We start from the raw sequence: 22,937 nt of genomic DNA, 5'->3' as shown, positions 1-22,937 counted from the left end.
GTTCTAAAAATGTGGCTGCTATTCCAGAGGAAGCAACTGCAACCGCAATATTGGATCTGGCACGAACAGTGGCTAAAACTATTGACATGAGAAATGTCTTACCAGTTCCACCAGGGGCATCCAGGAAATATAAACCACCATTTCCACCATCAATTGCCTTCATCAATAAATCACAAACTTCCTTTTGTTGGCGATTCAACAGGGATACATTCGTTTAAACTATTAAATCTAATTCCTGGTAAAATATTATTATTTTTACGTTATAACATTAATATTCTTTGAAAACGCCCTGTATTCTTTATTCAATGACAATTTGAGCGAGTACTACAAACATACGATATTGGTTTTTTTTGTTTGTTTTTTCAGTCGTTTTGATAACGATAACGAATTTGGTTTTTGTCGGACGCAATTTTTTATTTATTTTTATTGCATGGATGGCTGGAGGAGCTCCCAGCCCTGGTGTTAAATGGTTACTGAGGCCCATAGACATCTACGACGTAAATGCGCCACCAACCTTGAGTTATAATAAGAGAATGATTGAGAATTCTTTTATTTCATGTTTCGACACAAATGCGCGTACACAATTTAATGAAATTTTCGAACACAACAATTAAATATAAACCGTAATCTTTAGTCCAATAATAACACTGTTCACACACAATATGAGTAACGGGAGGCGGTTAGTACTATTTTGACTTCGCACTGAATATGATGTTGGTTAAAGTTTCGCTTCTATTTTCAATAACTTTGTCGTTTCGTTTAGTGGATTGTTTCGCTAACAAACTCAGTGAATTGGATATATGTAAAAATAAAATATGCATACCTAAATGCTGTGGTTTAGATAAATACGTGCACGGTAGAGATAGCAAGTGCGCCTACACCAATTTGAAGGATGCTTTGAATTTTTCTAAAGTACCTGTCTACAAAGACGACTTAACAACGGTGGTAACAACGCTAACTGATCCGAGGTTCCATATGGTCGGGAATGTTTTCGAAGATGATGAATTCAAAAGTCTCGCCTACGACTTAAGTCGCACACGGATCTACAACTTTTTTTTATCTGAGGTAATTTATATTTTAATTAATAATATAACTGGTGGTAGGACCTCTTGGGAGTCCGCACGGGTAGGTACCCACCACCCCGCCTATTTCCGCCGTGAAGCAGTAATGCGTTTCGGTTCGAAGGGTGAGGTAGCCGTTGTAACTATACTGAGACCGTAGAACTTATGTCTCGAGTTGGGTGGCGCATTTACGTTGTAGATGTCTATGGACTACAGTAATCACTTTTATGGGCTCCAGTAACCACTTAACATCAGGTGGGCTGTGAGCTCGTCCACACAGCTAAGCAATAAATAATAATAAATAAAACTTTAGTTCGCGATGCTATGGTTGATATTGGTAGGATATGATTGGTGTGGCAGACTCGTGCAACGTAACTAAATAACGTACCAATATTGTTTTAATTCGACTTTTAGTTATTAAATAGTTTTGTTAAAATATATTATTGGAGGTTAAATTATGAAATTGCCGATTTGTACTGAAAAATTGAAAATTAGTTTTTCTTTTTCATTTAGCATTTTATTTAATCAAAATATCTACCATTATTATCTATTATTATTGCTGCCATCCAATAGGAATGTCATTTATGCCTTTGCGATAGAACTCTGGTGATCTAAATTCTACAAACTGTGTGAAATCGTTTTGTGCCGCCTCCTGGGAAGATAACTTTTTATCAGGTAAAAAATTTTCCAAATCAAGAAAAAACTGGTAGTTCGTTGGAGCAAAGTCTGGCAAATACGAAGGGTGACGAATTGTTTCTAATTGCAGTCCCTGTAGAGTTAAAATGGTTTCTCGTGCTGTATGAAATGGTCTCGCGTTATCATGGATCAATAAAGGTGAATATCGATTCATGAGTCGGAGCTGTTTCACTGCAAGTTTTGCTATCATTCGGTGTTCGGCACAGTAGACATCTGCCGTTATTGCTTGACCAGATCGAAAAAAGCTATAGTTAATAACACCATGTTGAGACCACCAAACAGTTACCATTCGCTTTTTATTGGTAAGCTTTGCTTGAGGACACTGTTGCGGCGTTTGACTTGGGGTCAGCCATTGCATTTTTCGCTTACGGTACGAATAAGAATTCCGACGCGGGCGGAATTCGTATTCAAAAATCACTCGAATTTTCGAAGTATCCATTTTTCTTTTCTAAGCTGAATAAAAAAACAACTGAAAGTCTATAATCGACTGTTATACATTTTTTAAAAGAAGTTTTTCTTAGGTACCATTTGAAAAAAGTTTCACTCAAAAATCTCAAACCATGAAGGTTCTATGTCATTCGAAGTACCTATTACAATAAAACGGCAATTTCATACTTTAACCCCTATTATTTGAAAAACTGCTCATTGAAAATATTGATTTGACAAGGACTTAAATGTAGACAAACTGATAAACTAAGAAACGTTTCAGAAAAAGTAATGTTAAAATTGAACTAACTCATTTATAAAAAAAAAAATCGATAGTACGTAGGTTTTGGCCATAAGATTCCAAGCCAAGTCCGGCGATGACTGCAACGCTCTCTTTCTTCATTGATAACCCCTTGTTTTCAAACTTTTTTTCATTTATTTATATGCTTTATTTCAGTTTTTTTTTTAAACTATTAACATTTTGTTAGTAAGAACTACTTATAATTTAAGTTAGTAACTTAAAAAATATAATACATAACTATCATTACATACATTTTATATCAATACATTTGTTTTTACATTTCGCCGTAAGAGAGAACGAAAAATGTCCAGCGCCCCTCAGGTGCCCTCACGAAAAGCATATTACTCAGCAGAAAGAAATTTTAACCTACACCCATAACTTTGCGACAGCAAAGGGCAGAGCGTTGGTACCAACCGATACAGGCTCACATCCTATCAGATTGGTATACAGAAAATATTAAATGATAGCCATCGCTTCTAAATAGATAAATATACTCTAAAAGTTTAAAAGGTTATTTCAAAAGCTACAAATCCCACTCTGGCTTAATTAATTTGTTTATGAACTAAGTAAAATACATCGAATATAAATTCCATGGAACATCGGAGGTTTTCGTGTTGCAATAAAGTAATAATTGTATTTAATTTGTAATATTTTCCTTTTAATATCGCAGTGTAGGAATACCTACGAACGCTAAACCCATAGTGCGCTGTTGGTTTGGACACGTGTGCCTTATCCTTATGGCCTTTGGTTATGTTCAACTCATAATTAGAATAAAGTATGGTCTACTTGACGTTGTAATGGCATAACCTAGCGTAGTACAATGAATTATGTTAATTTTTGCCACCGGGGTAACGAGATCACAGTCTACCTAGTTTTTTCTTATGAATAAGGGCTTACTGGCGCGAAATGCAAGGTTTTCTCGTGGGACCGACAGGTGTTTTTTTTATGTTTGAGATATTACTGGTGACCTAGATGCCTTTCCAGTTTCACCAAGACAGGTGGGCGAGCAAAGGCTCAGCCAGGAGGGTTGGGATTTGCTAACAGCTGCCCGAGTGCCTGCAAAGGAGACCTAACGACTCAAGAGCAACTGCTTCGCGAATGAATCTAGTACCGGATTGGAATCGCGGCCCGCTGAGAAGATCCGGTGAGAAACTAATCGGGCTGATGCATGGGTTAGGTTGCACGTCGAACTCTTTGCCGACTTCGACGAGTAGGGTTACCGGGGTCCGTAAACCTGCTCCTAGCGTTAGAGGTGAAAGCATCGAGTCTACCTGGTATTAAGCGATGGTGTTGATGGTGTTATCGTCTATAGACACAACTCCATCCACCTCGAGACTTGAATTACACATAATAATATGTCTCAATTGTTTAATAATTAGTGGGTAATTATTACAATTTTCACGGATTTCATTTTAATTGCACGATGTGATTCCCTGTCTGTGGAAGTCATTTGTGAAAATGTGTTAAATACGCATTATCAATCGTTTGCACTCTTGGCAGAGTGGTCGTGGTCATCATTTTGGGTAGTGGTGCGCTACACAAGACGTCGCTTTTCCTCGCGTACCGCAGCCCTTCTTGTGCGCTTGTTGACGGGACCGCTTCGAGATGCCTATATCTGATCAGTCCGTCGTAACGGTGATCTGCCGCGTGGTCTTGTACCCTCTATTATATCATTCTCCTACCCTTCTCCCAGTCACCTGGGGTCGGCGCAACATGCTTTCTCCTTCCATACTCCTCTATCATATAATATTTCTTCACTCACTCCCCTCTTACACATATTGTCTTTCACGCAATCCATTCATTTCTTCTTAGGCTTACCTTTTCCTCCATATCCTTCCACATTTATAGTTAACACTCTCTTACCAGCCTGATTTTCATTTCCTCTCATCACAATATGTCTATACCATCCCAAACGCGCACTTCTCAGCTTCTCTGTCATAGGTGCCACTTTCAGACTTCTTCTAATATATTCATTCCATTCTATCCATTTTCGTTACTCCACACATCCATCGTAACATTCGCAATATTCCCAGTACCCTCTATCATAATATAATATAAATATAAATACGTACATACATATTATTATCATTAGAAAAATTGGTATCTGCCAGGGGGATTTTTTTTATTGCTTAGATGGGTGGACGAGCTCACAGCCCACCTGGTGTTAAGTGGTTACTGGAGCCCATAGACATCTATAACTTAAATGCGCCACCCACCTTGAGATATAAGTGCTATATAGTCAAGTATAGTTACAACGGCTGCCCCATCCTTGAAACCGAAACGCATTACTGCTTCACGGCAGAAATAGGCGGGGTGGTGGTACCTACCCGTGCGGACTCACAAGAGGTCCGACCACCAGTAAGAACGCAAATTATAATTTTTACGGGTTTGATTTAATCACACAATGTTATTCCTTCACCGTGGAAGTCAATGGTGAATATTTGTTGAGTACGTATTTCATTAGAAAAATTGGTACCCCCGCCTGGGATATCACGACGACTGGAGATCGAATAAGAAATGCGGAGATTCGTAGTAGAACCGTGATTCCCGTCATAGACACAGCAATTGCAAGGTCGAAGTTGCAGGGGGCCGGGCATATTTCTCGAAGAACAAATTACCGCTGGAGTCAAAAAAGTTTCGACCAAAGAACGGAAGACACAGCGTGGTTAGGCTTCTCCCAAGGTAGAGCAACCAGTTTTTAGGTTGCGATAATCCGTTGAACGCGACTGGTCAGCTAACCGACAGTGGACGTTAGCTAGTGACGATGGTTTATTTTTCATATACTGTTTGTTTCAGCTTAGTTTATTTAAATATGAAATGTTCCTTTCTTCTTATTATTTTGCTTCCATTTTTATTTGAGTTCGTTAACGTTTTAGTTTTAGTTTTCGATATTTCTATTTGTATTTTATTTATATATTGATTTCTTACAATTCCTAATAATTATCGTATTAGCATCATAGCATAGCATTATTATTCACGAAGTATTTTCCTGTAATCGAAGGAATAGACGTCACGTCATGGCTTATGTGAGTGTAGTGTTCGCTCACGCGGTCTACACACACACAGAGACCCTCCAATCCCTATAATCCCGATTATGCAGGTTGGCCGTTGGAGCTCCGTGGTTCATCAGGAACGTCGGCCGCACCGATCCGCAAACACATGAAGTCAGCGTCGGAACGGTACTTCGATAAGACTTTGCGTCATGATAATCACCTTATCGTTGCCACCGTTGACTACTCCCCGAATTCTGATCACACAGGAGGCAGTCACCGTCGACGTCCTAGACACGTCCTTACGGATCCATGAAATCCAATAACTCTTGCATTAGACGTATTCAGCTCTAGCACTAGTAGCAGGCTTAGAGACCCCGCTAGCTGAACTCCGCAAAGAGTTTGACGTGCAACCCAATCTAAGCATTAGGCCGGTGTGTTTCTCGCCGGATCTTCTCAGCGGGTCGCGAAGCAGGTGCTCTTGAGTTGTCAGGTCTCCTTCGGAGACGCTCGGGTAGCGGTTAGCAAATCCCACACCTCCTGACTGAGCCTATGCTCGCCCACCTGTCCTGGTGAAACTGGAAAGGCCTCCGGGCCACCTAAAAATTCTTCAATCATAAAAAAAGGAATAGACGTGCTAATAACCAAATATAATGCTTCAGAACATTTTTCGATGAGTCGGTTGTAAATATACATAGCTTATTATACCAATTGATGTCAAGATATCTAAAGTAGGTACAAGCTTAGTCTCGCGTTCGTATTTTTCAGCTATGAAAAGAATCCGTCGGCTGAAGATTCGTGGCCTAATTGATAAGATGCCCGGTGTATTTGTACCAAGCGATGTCATTATGTCGGGATTTAAATTACGTACCAGTTAGGTATTTAAATAATATGTATATAACGCGTATCGCTGTAGTAGTTTTTAAAGCACGCGCTCCTAACCAAAACCCATCTTAGGGCGCTTTAAAATATGTACTCTTGCTGAGTAATATTGACTCAAGTAATATGATTCTGTCTTTATCAAATGTCATGTGTATATTTGTTACGGTAAATGTACACTCTTGGGAAATGTACTCTTTTACCATAATTGTGCACATTTGCCAAAAAGTTAGGTATATGTGAACTGAATATAATGTATATGTACATTTCCCGGCAAATGTGTACTCTTACCTTCATGTTTTAAGAAAAGTTGGAATACAAATAAATTAATAATGTTGTTGCAGTAAAAAAATATTGATTTAAATAAACATAATACAAAGGGCTTAAATAACGAAAATTATTTTAATAAAAAACTTGTAAATGACAAACAAAACATACTTTTCTTTGCAGATTATATAATATGTCGAAGGTTAGGTTAGGTTGTAGAGGTGAATTATATTACTAGCACTTGCGATTTCATATTTTGTATGCCATGCTCACATTTACCAAAACGACATGGTCATTGTGAATTCAATGTAAATTTTCCTTCTTTGAAATTGTAAATGTTAGTTGAATGCACATTACCCAAACGAGGAGGCAAATGTGCACATTTGCAGGAAAATGTGTACATTTGTCGCAATACATATCGACGCTTGAAAGGCAAACGTGATTAAGCGACAATGCGTGAACTTTACAGTAGATTAATTTAAAGTTGAAATACCTGAAAACAAAATTTATTTTAACGAATCCAGCTGTAGTAGAATCTAGCTAGTAGCTGTAGGATTGAAATGATTTTAATAGACCTAGAAATATATTTTTTTTGCGCATCGAATATGGTTATTGCCTATCATTTATGTACAAAGCCGTTATTGTCGCTTAGTCACTTTTGCCTTTCAAGCGTCGATATCTACTTTTACCGTAACATATTCACTCTCACTCACTCAAAGGGCTTGAAATGTCAATTCGACGCTGATTACGATTCTTTTTGAAGCCTCTACTTTGAAGTAATGAAACGTGTGCTAAAATATTTACTGTCTAGGGTATCTGGAGTTATTGCGTGCATTCACATCAAGGTTCAAGCTTCCATCATTTGACCTCGAGATGCGCAATTCAAATTATCGAACTTATATTTTTTCGAATGGATCTTTGGGATTTGGCTTTCCCTAAATGTAACGTTCAAAGAGCTCTCTGAGAAATTGATTTGGATGTCCTTTTTTTCAGACAGGTGTGCTCTACCTGGAGAAATCAAACTTTTACTTACGATGGACACCAAGGAACACTTCTAGATACTGCGTTGACTACAGAAAAGTGAAAAGCAAAAACGCCTCTGTGGCCTGGGAGGCACAATATCGTTTCTTTACTGTTATGGATCCTGTAGCTCAACCCGAAACTCAAACACTTTACAGAACTGGTAAGTATCAAAATTTTATGCTATAACGTATTACGGGCTCTTTTCATAATTTGTTTTTGCCAGTGATATTCAATGAAAAAATCATGTTAAGAACCCTTCCTTACTTATTATTTTTGAGAGTTGTGGATATATGACAATTTTCAAAGACGTTTAAGCCCTCATCGATGCATCCAAATAATCCAATGCTGAAAATAGAGTACACGTCGCTTGGGTCCAACAACTATCTGGGGTCTAGCTTTATGAACTTCTAGGTGACATTTCTCTATTTACCGGGACTTATCGCCATTAAACCAACGGATAGAAAAGTCCTGGACGTGACGATTTTTTTTGCTTGAAATTACAAACGGGTATAGTACATCGATTGGTGTGACACAATAAAATAATATAACCTCATGTTCATAAGCCGATTGTGGTACGAAACATAAATGGAAAACTGAATTTCTTTGGACTCCAGAATTTTTTTTATTGCCCTTGTAGGCAGACGAGCACACAGCCCACCTGGTGGTGAGTGGTTACCGTCGCCCACGGGCTTCAGCAATGCCAGAGACAGAGCCAAGCCGCTGCCTACCATTAACACAAGCCTTAATCCACAAGCCTCGTTTGAAGAAGGACATGTCATAGCGCATAGAGATCTCCTAACAACAGATATTCCATAACATATATTGAGAATTAAAAAATCTGATGTTTAATTCTGATATTTCAAGTGTATATATAGTAAACAGAACACTGAAAAGTCTAAATAATATTGTAGTGAATTCGATTAGTGAAAATCTAAGGAAATATTTTTAAACTGTTTTCAGCACTGATGATCTCAAGTTTGTTTCTATTAATTGTGCTGTTGGTCTACGCGATACTTCCAGAGCTCAGGAACTTGGGTGGTTTGATTCTGATGGCATATGTAGGGAGTCTATTGTGCGCTTTCTTTTTGCTGTCTATCATACTGCTCGATGTCAACTACAAAACAAACACTTGCATTGGAAGTAGTAAGTAAAAGCTATAAAAACTTATATTCAAATAGTACTTAATTGGCATTTTGCATAGTTACTTTTGATTCATTTCCTGCGTGCCATTATTAAATTTTAATATTCACTATTTTAAGAGAGCTATGGATTTTCAGTGGTGTTCATCTGTATTACGCTGCCCCGCGAGCCGTATCAAACTATTTATATACAAATTAATACGTTATACTTCATACTCCATAATACTCCATAAATTTTTGTTTTTACTGGTGGTAGGACCTCTTGTGAGTCGCACGGGTAGGTACCACCACCCCGCCTATTTCTGCCGTGAAGCAGTAATGCGTTTCGGTTTGAAGGGTGAGCTAGCCGCTGTAACTATACTGAGACCTTAGAACTTATATCTCAAGGTGGGTGGCGCATTTACGTTGTAGATGCCTATGGGCTCCAGTAACCACTTAACACCAGGTGGGCTGTGAGCTCGTCCACCAATCTAAGCAATAAAAATAAATAAAAAATGTACCTAAGGCTACAGATTTGGACTTTAAGCTGAATCCAATAGAGGCAAAAATTATTAGCTTAAGAGTTTGGTTTATCGCTGTCATTTTGTGTGCGTACCTGATAAACACAGGGGAACATTCAACATCGAATCTGGAACGTTTAATGCACAATTTTTACATTTAAATCTCTCTAACACAATCTCTGTCTCAAGAAAGCAAACTTAAGCTTAAGCTAAACAACTAAGCTATTTACTTAGTAATAGCAGTCGTTTATTCGCCAAATATTGATAGATTACTAGAGAATGATTAAACACTTGGTCAACAATAAGTTTGAAGGAAGAATTAACGCAAATAAAAACGACTCTGGGCAGTAATTATTTCGCTTCCTCTAATGTTATATAGTAGGAGATCCCCTAAACGAGAACAGAAAGATGTCCTCGAACAGGAGATGGCGGGACATCGTAAGATGCTTCAAACTACCTCCAATACTACATGACGAACACGATCACTCAGCCAAGAGTGATCGTTTTGGTCATCTACCGTCGCCCATGGACTTCATCAATGCCAGGGGCAAAGCCAAGCCGCTGCCTACCGCTTAATACTCTCCACAAGCCTCGTTTGAAGAAGGACATGTCATAGCGCTCGGGAAACACCGTGGAGGGGAGCTCATTCCATAGCCAGATGGTACGTGGCAAGAAAGACCTCTGGAATCGCACTGTGGATGACCGCAGTGGCTCCAGGTAGCATGGATGAACTCTACTCCGATGGCGGGCGGTGCGATGGTAAAAATGAGATGACGGTATCATCCCGAACGATTCCTCAGAGCGCTCCCCACATAATAATTGTAGCCACATAATATGTCGGTCAGCGGCAGAGTGAAGTGCGTGGCTCAGTCTCATGACCAGATACTCAGACACTTGGTCATTCCATCTTTCTCAGCTCCGATCTCTGGATCGTCTTCAATAAATTCAAAAATTGTTTCAGCTATGGTGATATACTACAGTCTTATAGCAAGTTTTTGTTGGATGAACATCATGTCATACGACATTTGGTGGACGTTTAGGTGAGATCAATACATATTATAGTAGTAGTATTATATTCGTACTATAACGAGGTTTAAAAAGCTATTTGGTTTAAACGACATTTTGGAACGAAGTTCCTTATCGCGCGTTGTGAAAGGGGGCTAGACAGAAAAAATTCTTACGAAAAGTTGTCACGACACTTTTTAGATCCGTCATTCTGACCAATCAACGTGTAGGCGCTTATCGCGTGACATTGCTCGTATCCGATTAGTCCGCGTAATGAGTACAGTTTCTCGAGATAGCGTTTCAACAATAGTGATTTAGTTCATAGTATTATTTTTTTCTTCTTCATAATGCCGTAATTCATTATTATAACTTAAAAAAAAAATTACAATTCCTTCACTAATTAATCGAAAGGAACTTCGTTCCATCCGGGTGTCCTTTGACACCTCTGAAGTTTTTTTTAACTCTATAGGAGAGTCATTTAAAGTTTAAATTTGGAAAACATATCTATATACTAATATATATACTAATATAACTATCTATACTAATATTATAAAGATATTTAATGTTATAAAGAGAAAATATTTGTTTGTTTGTTTGTATTGAATAGGCTCCGAAACTACTGAACCGATTTGAAAAATTCTTTCACTGTTTGGAAGCTACACTATTCCCGAGTGACATAAGCTATAATATTTTTTAAAAAAAATTGGGATCCTTACTAAAACTCCAATAATGTAACCCAAGGTGTAAAAAAATTACCTAAAATATTATTTACATCGCGTGCACTGCGAAAACGATTGATGATAGAATAAAATAATGTACTACGACTTTGTAGAACACATTATTATTTACAAAGAGTGTTGCGACAGCATATGTCTAACTACTAACTGTAGTTATGCCGCAATAAGTGTTATTTTATTTAAAACAAATAAAACAACGTCAAATATCGTTGAGATTTTTGTTAAAGACCCGAGCGGAGCCGGAGCGGGCCGCTTGTCATAAAATAAAACCTCTTCGGCTATTTGAATAGGGTAAACAATAGTAAACATAATTGAAGTTCATTCAAAACATCGAATTGTTGATACTAATACAAAAATAAAACGGACCTTTCATTACAAAGATAATTATCGCGAAATGTCAGTAAGCCAAACAACCTTTTACCCCTCAAATTATATAAGCTACTAGCTTTTGCCCGCGACTTCGTCCGCGTGGAATAGTTACTTTGGCATAACGCTAAATTTTACCCGCGACTTCATTTACAGTACTCAGGATTGGAACTTCATTACTGAACCGGTAGATGGCGTTGAAGAAGCTAGATTTTGAGATTTTTTTTTTGGCAAACAATTTTTTAATTTTTCGTAAAAAAAAAATTTTCTTTCTTTATAAAACGTATCCTATGCTACTTCTAATACCTCCAAGAATATGTGTACAAAGCTTAATGATGATCGGTTGAGTAGTTTTCGCGTGAAAGCGTAACAAACAAACTTACATTCACATTTATATATTAGTAGGGATAAACAATAAGCAATGTGGATGCGAAGCCTAAGTAAACGGCTTAATAACATTCATTTATTGAACTGCAAGCACAAATACTCATTGTTTTCCAAAGCTATTTATAGTGAACATTGGCGAAGACATGTTATGAATGAATGCCGCCCTTTTTTCTCCCATCCTAATCGCTGGCAGCCTAAGCCTATTCCAGCTACACACGGCTTGGTAGGTGCATTCCCGATCCTGCGGAAAGAATGGAAAGCAGTCGACGTCGCCCAAAACACGTCATCTTGGATCCTCCCGATCCACTAACGGTGCTTTTAGGTACCTCAAGCACCGGTCATCGTTCTCGTCGATCCTGTCGCTTACGACGAAGGGCTCGGCGAGTAAATTAACCCACAGACCCAGCCCACTGAGTTTCTCGCCGGATCTTCTCAGTGGGTCGCGTTTCCAATCCGGTGGTAGATTCTGCGAAGCCCGGCTCTTGCTAGGATTCGTGTTAGCAAGGTCATCAGGTTTGAGCCCCGTGAGCTCACCTACTAGTTAAGGGGCAAGGCTCCCGGTTCCGACGGTATATCTAACCGCGTTATTAAGCTTCTACCCGTCCACCTCATCGTGATGTTGGCATCTATTTTTAATGCCGCTATGGCGAACTGTATCTTTCTCGCGGTGTGGAAAGAAGCGGACGTTATCGGCATACATAAACCCGGTAAACCAAAAAATCATCGGATGAGCTACCGCCCGATTAGCCTACTCATGTCTCTAGGCAAACTGTATGAGCGTCTGCTCTACAAACGCCTCAGAGACTTCGTCTCATCCAAGGCATTCTCATCGATGAACAATTCGGATTCCGTGCAAATCACTCATGCGTACAACAGGTGCACCGTCTCACGGAGCACATTCTCGTAGGACTTAACCGACCAAAACCGATCTACACGCGAGCTCTCTTCTTCGACGTCGCAAAAGCGTTCGACTAAGTCTGGCACAACGGTTTGATTTTCAAACTTTTCAACATCGGCGTACCAGACAGTCTCGTGCTCATCATACGGGACTTCTTGTCTAACCGCTCTTTTCGATATCGAGTAGAGGGAACCCGCTCCTCCCCGCGACCGCTCACGGCTGGAGTCCCGCAAGGCTCCGTTCTTTCTCCGCTCCTATTTAGTTTATTTGTCAATGATATTCCCCGGTCGCCGCCGACCCAGCTAGTCTTATTCGCTGACGACACAACCGTTTACTACTAAGTAGAAACAAGTCCCTAATCGCGAGTAAACTCCAGAGTGCAGCGTTAACCCTCGGACAGTGGTTCCGAAAATGGCGCATAGACATCAACCCAGCGAAAAGCACAGCAGTGTTATTTCAAAGGGGAAACTCCCGCATTAGGAGGAGAAATATCACACCCCCGATCAACCTCTTCAGCCAACCTATACCCTGGGCCAGGAAGGTCAAGTACCTGGGAATCACCCTGGATGCATCCATGACATTCTGCCCGCATATAAAAACAGTCCGCGACCGTGCCGCATTTATTCTCGGTACACTCTATCCCATGATCTGTAAGCAGAGTAAAATGTCCCTTCGGAACAAGGTGACACTTTACAAAACTTGCATAAGGCCCGTCATGACTTACGCGAGTGTGGTGTTCGCTCACGCGACCCGCACACACATAGACACCCTCCAATCCCTACAATACCGCTTTTGCAGGTTAGCCGTCGGGGCTCCGTGGTTCATGAGGAACATCGACTTACACGATGACCTGGGCCTTGAATCGATCCGCAAACACATGAAGTCAGTGTCGGAACGTTACTTCGATAAGGCTATGCGTCATGATAATCGCCTTATCGTTGCCGCCACTGATTACTCCCCGAATTCTGATCACGCAGGAGCAAGTCACCGTCGTCGCCCTAGACACGTCCTTACGGATCCATCAGATCCAATAACTCTTGCATTAGATACCTTCAGCTCTAACACTAGGAGCAAGCTGAGGAACCCTGAAATAGCCTCTCAAGGCTATCAGCTTAGGTAGGAAAAAAAAATGGTAGGTGAGCTCACGATGCTAAACCTGAGAGGACTTGCTAACACTAGACCTAGCATGTGAATAGCGACACCCCTATTGAACCATAAGATTGATATCTTAACTAGGGTTGCCACCTTTTTTTGCAGATAAAGTACATTGGTTATTATAGGTAGAAAAAAAAGTAGGTAAAATTTCTTTACTATTATTCTTTTGTTTAAATACATATTTTTTATTACGTTTTGCGATTTGTATCAAATTGGTATCTCTACTAAACAATTGCGCAGCATCTTTACATGTTTAAATTAAAATAAATAAGTAATTCGTTTTTAATCAAATTGTCTCACCATTTGCATATTCATCACAGAAAAAACTCTCTCTGGGAATGCTAATGTGGCGGGAATAGATAATAAAAATGAAATGACTTTTTATACAAGTTCAAAAAATTATCATTGCTCGTATTAAACATTGTTGCCATTTTTGTGCAGTTGACAGTTCAGTAAAATCCTTATAAGTACATAACTCATTATAAAGTTGGCTTAATAAAGATTTTTTAGAAGAAGATATAGATCATACATATCTGCATTAAGTTTTTGCAGATTTAAATTTACAATAATCTTAAGAAATATTTGTTAAAAAACGAGTGCTTAGGTCATGTGGCGTTGGCGATTGGCGACGTCGAATGAGCAATCGATGTATTTCGCTTAGCGAAAAAATATATATGACTATACTTTTCAAAATCCCAAAGAAATCAAATCACGCCAAATAAAGTATTTTCGTGTACTTTATTGTTAAAGTACAATTACCTGAAATAACGTACAATACTTTATTATAAAGTACGGGTTGCAACCCTAATCTCAACGGCTGCTCCGCCCTTGAAACCAAAATGCGTTACTGCTTTGCGGCGAAATAAACAGCACGATGGTATCTACTCGTGCGGTTTTACAATAAGTCCTTCGGCCAGTAATTTATGCAAATTAAATTTTTTGGCGGTTTCACTTTTATTACACGATATTATTGCTTCATCGTAATAGGTTATTCGTGACAATGTGCTAAGTGCGTAGCTATATCATTAGAAAAATTTGTCATTGGTACCTATCTGCCTGCGAGATTTAAAAACATTACAATGGCTTCGCTTGAGCCGAGTAGATGTCTTATGTTTGAGGCTAAAACTTCAAAACATCAGATTACAAACAAAGTAACTGGTGCTTTGGTTTTGGTCAACCGTTCTCGTATTATTAATGATGTAGGTCAACTTGATAATATATTAAATTTTATAGTAATAGTTGGTTTGTATTTGTACACAATAATAACATCCTTTTATGTTCATGCTATAATATTTAAGCCATAAATAATTTCCTCCTGCGTGACCACAACCGAACATGTAAATATAATAATATTACGAACGATCACGATAAATAATAAAATACTAACTAATTTAATTCCAATTAAAAATAAATAGCTAATAATAAAAAAAAAGCCTAAATACAAAAGTGGTGTTCTTGCGAATTGCGCAGACGATGAAAGTCAATAGTAGTCAATCCTGTGTTTTTATTTATTTATTGTATATTTTATTACACGAAAATAACAACGGAAAAGGATAATCTAATACCACTGGGGTCCACTTATCATGAATACAAATCAAAAAAGCTGCCACAATCATACAAGATCTTTCTACGTAATAATAATAACCGGGGTCGTGTCATCTGGAAAACAGATTTTACCACTCCATAGTAGCAGCGTCAGATGGAGAAGTATCAGTGATTACTGGCGGTAGGACCTCTTGTGAGTCCACACGGGTAGATAACACCACCCTGCCTATTTCTGCCGTGAAACAGTAATGCGTTTCGGTTTGAAGGGTGGGGCAACCGTTGTAACTATACTGAGACCTTAGAACTTGTATATCAAGGTGTGTGGCGCATTTACGTTGTAGATGTCTTTGAGCTCCATTAATCACTTAACACCAGGTGGGCTGTGAGCTCGTTCACCCATCTGCAATAAAAAAAAAAAAACCATTTCTTTCTTTGTAATTCCAGAGGATACGCTAAAGCAAGATCGATTCACCGTCGCGGTGAAATCTTCAAATTTCAAATGTACTGCTTGTATGGTTTTGGAGTACCTCTAGTCCTGACCATACTACTTGCTGTCATGCATTTCGTTGACTTTAGCGACCAGCCCTGGATAATCAAGCCACAGTTGGTACGCTACGGTTGCTTCATGGGAGGTTAGTAAACACATTTTAATTTTGTGGTATATAATAGAACTGGTGGCCGTTGATAAGAAGTCGATCGTTATAGGTGACATATTTTAAACAACTATTTACCTCGGAAAACTTATCCCAAAGTTCCTTTTGCACTTTTATAACAAAACCTCAATAAGTCAGTGGAGTGTTTCGAGTTTTTTCATTGGATAAACCCATCTACATCAACTGGTTTTAAAGTTTAAAAACGTTAAAATTACATAGTTAAAATTATATATGATTAAATATATATTAGTTAAAATTAGAATTTATTTTACTGGTTTTACTCTTGGATTATTTCATTCCCTTCGTTTCTAACACTTTCTAGTTTAGTCGGCAATAATTTAACTGCAATAAATGTCGCCACCTAGTTACCTTGAGATATGAGCCCCGCCTTTCAAACCGGTACCCATTACGTACTTCTTCACGGCAGAAATAGGCAGAGTACTGGTACCTACTCGTGAAGACTCACAAAACGTTCTACCACTAGTAAAAATTATCTCAACGAATCGCGAAATCCGAAGAGAATGCTATATGTATGAATATGAATCTTATACCTTAAGCCTTTAAACGAGCAATTCTTGTATATATTTAATCTGAATCTCGGAAACGGCTCCAACGATTTTCATAACATTTAGTATACAGGGGATTTCGGGGGCGATAAATCGATCTAGCTACGATTTATTTTCAGAAAATGTTGTTTTATTCGTGTTTTCAATAATCAACTCTTCCCGACATCTATTGGCGAATAATAATACTATTTTTCTTAATTGAGGGCAACCAACCGCTTTAAAGACACAACAAGAGGGCGTTATAAAAAAAAAAACCGAGCAAAGCTGGGTCATCATCTAGTAAATAAATAAAAGCTAATTTTGCTGTTATTTTCTCGAACAGGTCCCGAGAAAATGTTATACCTCTACGTACCGATGCTGATTCTAATCATGTGCAATTGGATGTTCTTCCTGATGACTGCTTTCAATGTGTGGCGGCTCAGTCGCGGTACGGCTGTCTTGGATTCGGCCGCTGCCGGAAACCCACATGCGCATCGCACTCAGAGACACAGGTTACTACGAGTATTTAGTTCATCGAGAAATTCTCTAGTATAAGTCGCGCCAATAAAGAAACGAATCGAAAATGACGTCTATGTACCTGCACTAACAGATGGTAGGGTCAAGAAATAAAAAGAAAGACAGAAAGAAAAAGTTGTTTATTGTAAAAAAATATTTTTACTGGTGGTAGGACCTCTTGTGAGTCCGCGAGGGTACCACCGCCCTGCCTATTTCTGCCGTGAATCAGTAATGCGTTTCGATTTGAAAGATGGGGCAGCTGTTCTAACTATACCGAGACCTTCAAACTCATATCTCAAGGTGGCAGCATTTACGTTATAGATGTCCATGGGGTCCGGTAACCATTTAACACCAGGTGGGCTGTGAGCTCGTCCACACATCTGTGCAATAAAATAAAAAATATAAGTTTTGGGGAAAAAGTTTCTTCGCATTTTTTAAGAAAATTCCGCTTTCTCTCAAATTCTTGCTTTAATCTCATCAGTTGTTCGCAGGAGAGTTCAGAATCGATGGTCCTGCCTAGTGGTAACAGCTCATAATGAATAAGGCCCTTCCAATCCCACCACACACACAGCATTATCTTGTTGTGAGCTAACCCGTAATTCGCCACAGTCTGTGAAGCCTGACCGGCCTTTGACCACGACCTTTTTCGCACGTTCTTGTCGTACGTGATCCACTTTTCATCACCAGTTATCAGCTTCTGCAAGAATGGTTCGGCTTAATTACATCGTAATAAAGAATCACAAATAAGTACACGGTTCACTAGGTTTCTTTCAGTGAGCTCGTGAGGTATCCAAATATCGAGTTTTTTTGCTTACCCAGTTTTTTTTCAAATGCGCCAAAACTGTTTTGTGGTCAATTCCCAGTTCTTCAGCTACGTCACAGCTACTGATATGCCGATCTTGGTTTTTCAAAAATGACATCTATTTTATCCGTAATAGGGCGACCAGAGCGACGTGCGTCTTTGACATCAAAATTTCCGGATTGAAAAAGCTTAAACCAAATTTGTGCTACTCTCACAGACACTGCACTAGGTCCATAAACATCGCAAATTTTTTCGCGGCTTGCATTGCATTTTTACCTTTTTTGTAACATAATTTTAAAGTGTATCGAATTTCTTAATTAGACTCATCTTGACAGTACGAAAAATAATTAAAAATCACACATTTTCCTATTTGAATCTTCTTTAAAATTTAAACTGTTAATGATACCAAAACCAGCCAGATACAAATAGTAGGTATAGCCAAAGAGTTTTTATTACAAGTTCATACATACTATAATGCGAAAAGACTTTTTTCCAACCTTAAATCGTAATGAGAAGTACGAAATCGTAGCGATCATAGCGTTCTGACTGGGCTTGTTGCGAGTTAAGCCCCTACTGCTATCCAACCTATGCTGTAATGAATCTCGAGTGACGCGACGGTTCGGGTTCATCATAAATCTTATGTAAAATTTCCGAAAAACACATTTTTCGATTGCAAAATACCACCTTTTTTTTTATTGCTTAGATGGGTGAACGAGCTCACAGCCCACCTGGTGTTAAGTGGTTACAGGAGCCCATAGACATCTACAATGTAAATGCGCCACCCACCTTGAGATATAAGTTCTAAGGTGTCAGCATAGTTACAACGGCTACCCCGCCCTTCAAACCGAAACGCATTACTGCTTCACGGTAGAAATAGGCGGGGTGGTGGTACCTACCCGTGCGGACTCACAAGAGGTCCTTCTACCAGTAAAAGATGAATGAGATAATCATAATTTTCGTGAGCTATTTTTCCGCAGGTTTATGGTGTATTTAAAGTTATCCATTGTGATGGGTATAAACTGGGTATTAGAAGTGGTTAGCTCTCAACTCCCCGAGCTTCAAATCTTCAAAGTTAGCGACCTATACAACGTCATGGTCGGCTTGTTCATATTCCTCATCTTCGTTTTCAAGAAGAAAATACTAAGGAAACTCATGAAAAAGTTAGTATTTTGAAATAAGACTATTGATTTTTAAAGTTTGTTACTAAAAATATTTGAAGGCCTCCGATTTACGCTTCGTTGGTCTGGTTTAATTTTTTTTTATAATAAACTAGCTGACTCGGCAGACTTCGTAGTGCCTCAATCGATAAATAAAAGACCTAAACTTTTGTATAAAATATACAAAAGGAATCCGTCCGACGGGGGACACATCAAAGGAAAAACAAAATTATTTGTTTTTATATTATAATTCCGAGCATTTTCATATTTATTCACCTTTTAAACCTCCTCTGGACTTCCACGATTAATTCAAGACCAAAATTAGCCAAATCGATCCAGCCGTTCTCAAGTTTTAGCGAAACTAACGAACAACAATTCATTTTTATATATATAGATAACTAATTATTTGTATAACATATAGATAATACACATAAATTAGCTATAGATAAGCAACTCAAGCACTCAACAAACATGTTACCGGGTGTCATGAGTTCTGTCTCATGCGAGGTTTGGACGTTGGTTGTTGAGCGACAGGAGGTTTTAGTCAGTTCGACTCTGACATACCCCGCCCAGTATCCCCAGAAAAGGGCGGAAGCCCGGCGATTTCCTCCGTAAAAAAAAAAAAAAACCGCGTGTCGGCCACTAGTTTAGTTTCTCATTGCTCCTGTAGATGGCAATAATATATTACCTATTTTTAATGAAGGATTTTGTAAATTTTCAGAAAACACAAATTGATAAAATTTAATATCAATTTGTCAATAACAAATAAAGACATGTACATATGAGTTTTTTATTTTCTGTATTTAGTTATACCATAATTAGATGCCTTAACTTTAACAACATAAAGTTTAGGGGCAGCCGCTACAAGATGTCGCTAGTTTTCATACAGAAAAAAATATTTGTCTTAAAGCATCGTTGTTTCAGGGGCTTTACCATCGACTACATTAAACCGGTTTTGTACGTTTCAGATTGCCGAACAAGAAGCGTTGGGCTCCGGCGTCGAAGAGCTACGAATCAGACAGCAGCACGTCAGACGGAAGCAGCCAAGAGACTTCCTTGCCTTTGGTTTGTTCAATCCCAAAGGGGCCTATCGAAAAGAGCACCTAAGATATATCTTCAAATAGAAATGAGCCGATCTTCGAACTGAACAAAAAGCGACATGCGCAAAAATCTGGCCCAATAAAAAATATGCTCTGAGTGCTATGAGGAATTTTTTGAGATTTCTGCCGTGAAGCAGTAATACGTTTCGGTTTGAAGGGTGGGGCAGCCGTTGTAACTATACTTCTGACGTTAGAACTTATATCTCAAGATGGGTGGCGCATTTACGTTGTGGATGTCTATGGGCTCCAGTAACCACTTAACACCAGATGGGCTGTGAGCTCGTCCACCCATCTAAGCAATAAAAAAAAAGATGATATCATAATCTCGTTTTGTACCATCGCACCGCCCGCCACCGGAGTAGAGTTAATCCATACTACCTGGAGCCACTGCGTTCATCCACAGCACGTTTCCAGAGATCTTTTTGCCACGTACCATCCGGCTTTGGAATGAACTCCACTCCACGGTGTTTTCCGAGCGCTATGACATGTCTTTCTTCAAACGAGGCTTGTGGAGAGTATTAAACGGTAGGCAGCGGCTTGGCTCTACCCCTGGCATTGCTGACGTCCATGGGCGACGGTAACCACTCACCATCAGGTGGGCCATATGCTCTTCTGCTTACATAGCCAATAAAAAAAAAACCAGGAAGATTTTCACGTTCAGGAACAAATTAAAAAAAATGATCATTTACCAACACAACCCGTAAGATTAACAGGTCATCTTGTTAATACCTAATACTGTAAGATTATTGAAAAGGTCGTGTACAGCGTTTATTCTTCATAGCTTATGATAAAATATTTTAGCTTCTTTAGTTTTAGTTAGATTTTAGTCACTTTAGATTTAATTTAAAACATCTGTACTTGTACTATTTTGATCATAGAGTTTTCGATTTCAAAGTGTACTTTGAAAGTAAAAAAAAAGATACAAAAATGGCGGCACCCCTTACTTGATATTAAACGTAAAATGTGGATACCTCAATTCAGGGACGTCTTAAACTAGGATGGGGCCCTTGGGCACACAAGAATTTGAGGCCCTTTTTTAAAGTAAAAAAGCGAATTATAATAACATTTTTTTACTAAGTATGACCATTTATTATAGGTAATTAAATACAGTATAATATAATATGTCATTAATGATATTAGAATGCAGGTTTTTTGGTTACGATTTCGATAAAGGTTTCTTTCGGGATATCTGTTGAGCAAAATCTTCTATTATAGGCATAGTATATGCCTTGTAAATACCTTCTGATTACTGATCTGTGAAAAAAGTTTAATGTGCCCGACAAAAATGTTTTGAGGATAAGCGTGTGAGAGAAATTGTCGGTCTTTCGAAGCCCCCTAAGAATGGGGGCCCTGGGCACGGGCCCCGTGTGCCCTTATGGTAAAGACGGTATTGCCTCAATTGTATTTTCTATTGTACTGTTGTATTTTAAATAAGCTTTATCTATATATTAATACGTGAAGCAAAATCTGTGTACAACTTTTTACGAAAACCGCGCGCACGGAGGAGTATGAAATTTTCAACACTTTTTATATACTAGTGGTCCTCTGGTAGTCGAAATTCGACTATAACTAATGGAAATTATAAGTTTGTACACTATTATGATTCTATTGTCAAAGACTATTAAATACTCCTTTAATCACAGATTTCGTCAAAACTACACTTTAGACAAATATTGATAAAGAAAAAACAATATTTAATCTATTCTCCATTTGACAGACTATAACTGACAGACTGCAAAGAAAAGTTTGACAATAAACAAATAGCATGCATGCGTGTGTGCGTCAAATACATGGTAGTTTGTGTAATGTTCTTTTTATTGATTTAATGTATTTTTTAGGCATAATTTAAAAAATATATTAACATTCTGCACTCCTTCTCTATATTCTCTATAAGTGTGGGAAATTTCATACTCCTCTCAGTCCGCGCAATTTTCGTAAAAAGAGATACAAAGTTTTTCCTTCAAGTATTAATACATAGATAATGTACTATTATCGCATGGGCATTCATTTTTCGATGTCTATGTGTTTCGCCTATCTACCCAAAAATCCTTATTAGACAGTTATTAAAAATGTACATACCATAATTCTTTAGCGTAATAAGTGATTTTTCCTAAAGTTATTGTAAGGGCACATAATAATATACTTTGTCAAAGTAGCTTAAGTATGAAGTGTTTGTGTATATACATTAATTCTTCATCATCATTATCCTGCTCTTCTCCCAGTTACCCGGGGTCGACGCAACATGTTTTCTCCTTCCATACTCTTCTATCATATACCATTACTTCGCTCACTCCCCTCTTACCCATAACGTCTTTCACGCAATCCATCCATTTCTTCTTAGGTCTACCTCTTCCTCTATATCCTTCCACATTCATAGTTAACATTTTCTTACCAACCTCTTATAACCTGTGTATATACATTAATTAAAAACAGTAAATCGTTTAAATATTGTGGTTTTATTTATTTATTTTAAAACTAGCAGCCTTTGACAGGTTTGACAGTTAAAATATCCTCTACCTCCCTCCTTTCACAGACTCGGTGGTGCATTGACCTGCACGTTTATTTTCAGTATACGTCATAACGAATGAATAATGGCACATTTGTGCTTAGTGCGAGTTTTTAACGTTCTGGATAGCTTATAAGCTAGCTCGCAATTGTATGGAATGGGAATCACCGGTAATCAATGGCGCAAAACGCTAGAGAGAAACCATATTCCCTTACGTTAGCATTCTACAATGCTAACGGACTCGCGCGACAACGCGATCAAATTTACGAATTCCTCCGCGACA

At 38.5% G+C, this 22,937-nt stretch overlaps 1 protein-coding gene across 1 annotated transcript; it reads left to right on the top strand.

Annotated features, from left to right (window-relative positions):
• The first annotated feature begins 634 nt into the window (after nucleotides 1-634).
• On the top strand, nucleotides 635-22,598 carry LOC114242947 (G protein-coupled receptor Mth2). The gene is made up of 8 exons (XM_089729561.1): nucleotides 635-1,065; nucleotides 7,614-7,803; nucleotides 8,604-8,786; nucleotides 10,244-10,322; nucleotides 15,820-16,007; nucleotides 16,917-17,085; nucleotides 18,869-19,051; nucleotides 20,017-22,598. Exons 1-8 carry the CDS (start codon nucleotides 709-711, stop codon nucleotides 20,153-20,155), a joined length of 1,488 nt encoding a protein of 495 aa, XP_089585687.1. The 5' UTR covers nucleotides 635-708; the 3' UTR covers nucleotides 20,156-22,598.
• Nucleotides 22,599-22,937: the final 339 nt, after the last annotated feature.

The sequence above is a fragment of the Bombyx mandarina genome, chromosome 08 (genome assembly GCF_030267445.1).
Source record: "Bombyx mandarina strain Sakado chromosome 08, ASM3026744v2".
NCBI lineage: Eukaryota > Metazoa > Arthropoda > Insecta > Lepidoptera > Bombycidae > Bombyx > Bombyx mandarina.
This window is presented reverse-complemented; position numbering and strand designations above follow the sequence as displayed.

Excerpts from the sequence above, each read along its gene's own strand:
- LOC114242947 (XM_089729561.1), top strand. The coding sequence starts at position 709 with ATGATGTTGGTTAAAGTTTCGCTTCTATTTTCAATAACTTTGTCGTTT. Across the intron at positions 10,323-15,819 it reads GACATTTGGTGGACGTTTAG|AGGATACGCTAAAGCAAGAT; the intron begins GTGAGATCAATA and ends TTGTAATTCCAG. Across the intron at positions 17,086-18,868 it reads CATCGCACTCAGAGACACAG|GTTTATGGTGTATTTAAAGT; the intron begins GTTACTACGAGT and ends ATTTTTCCGCAG.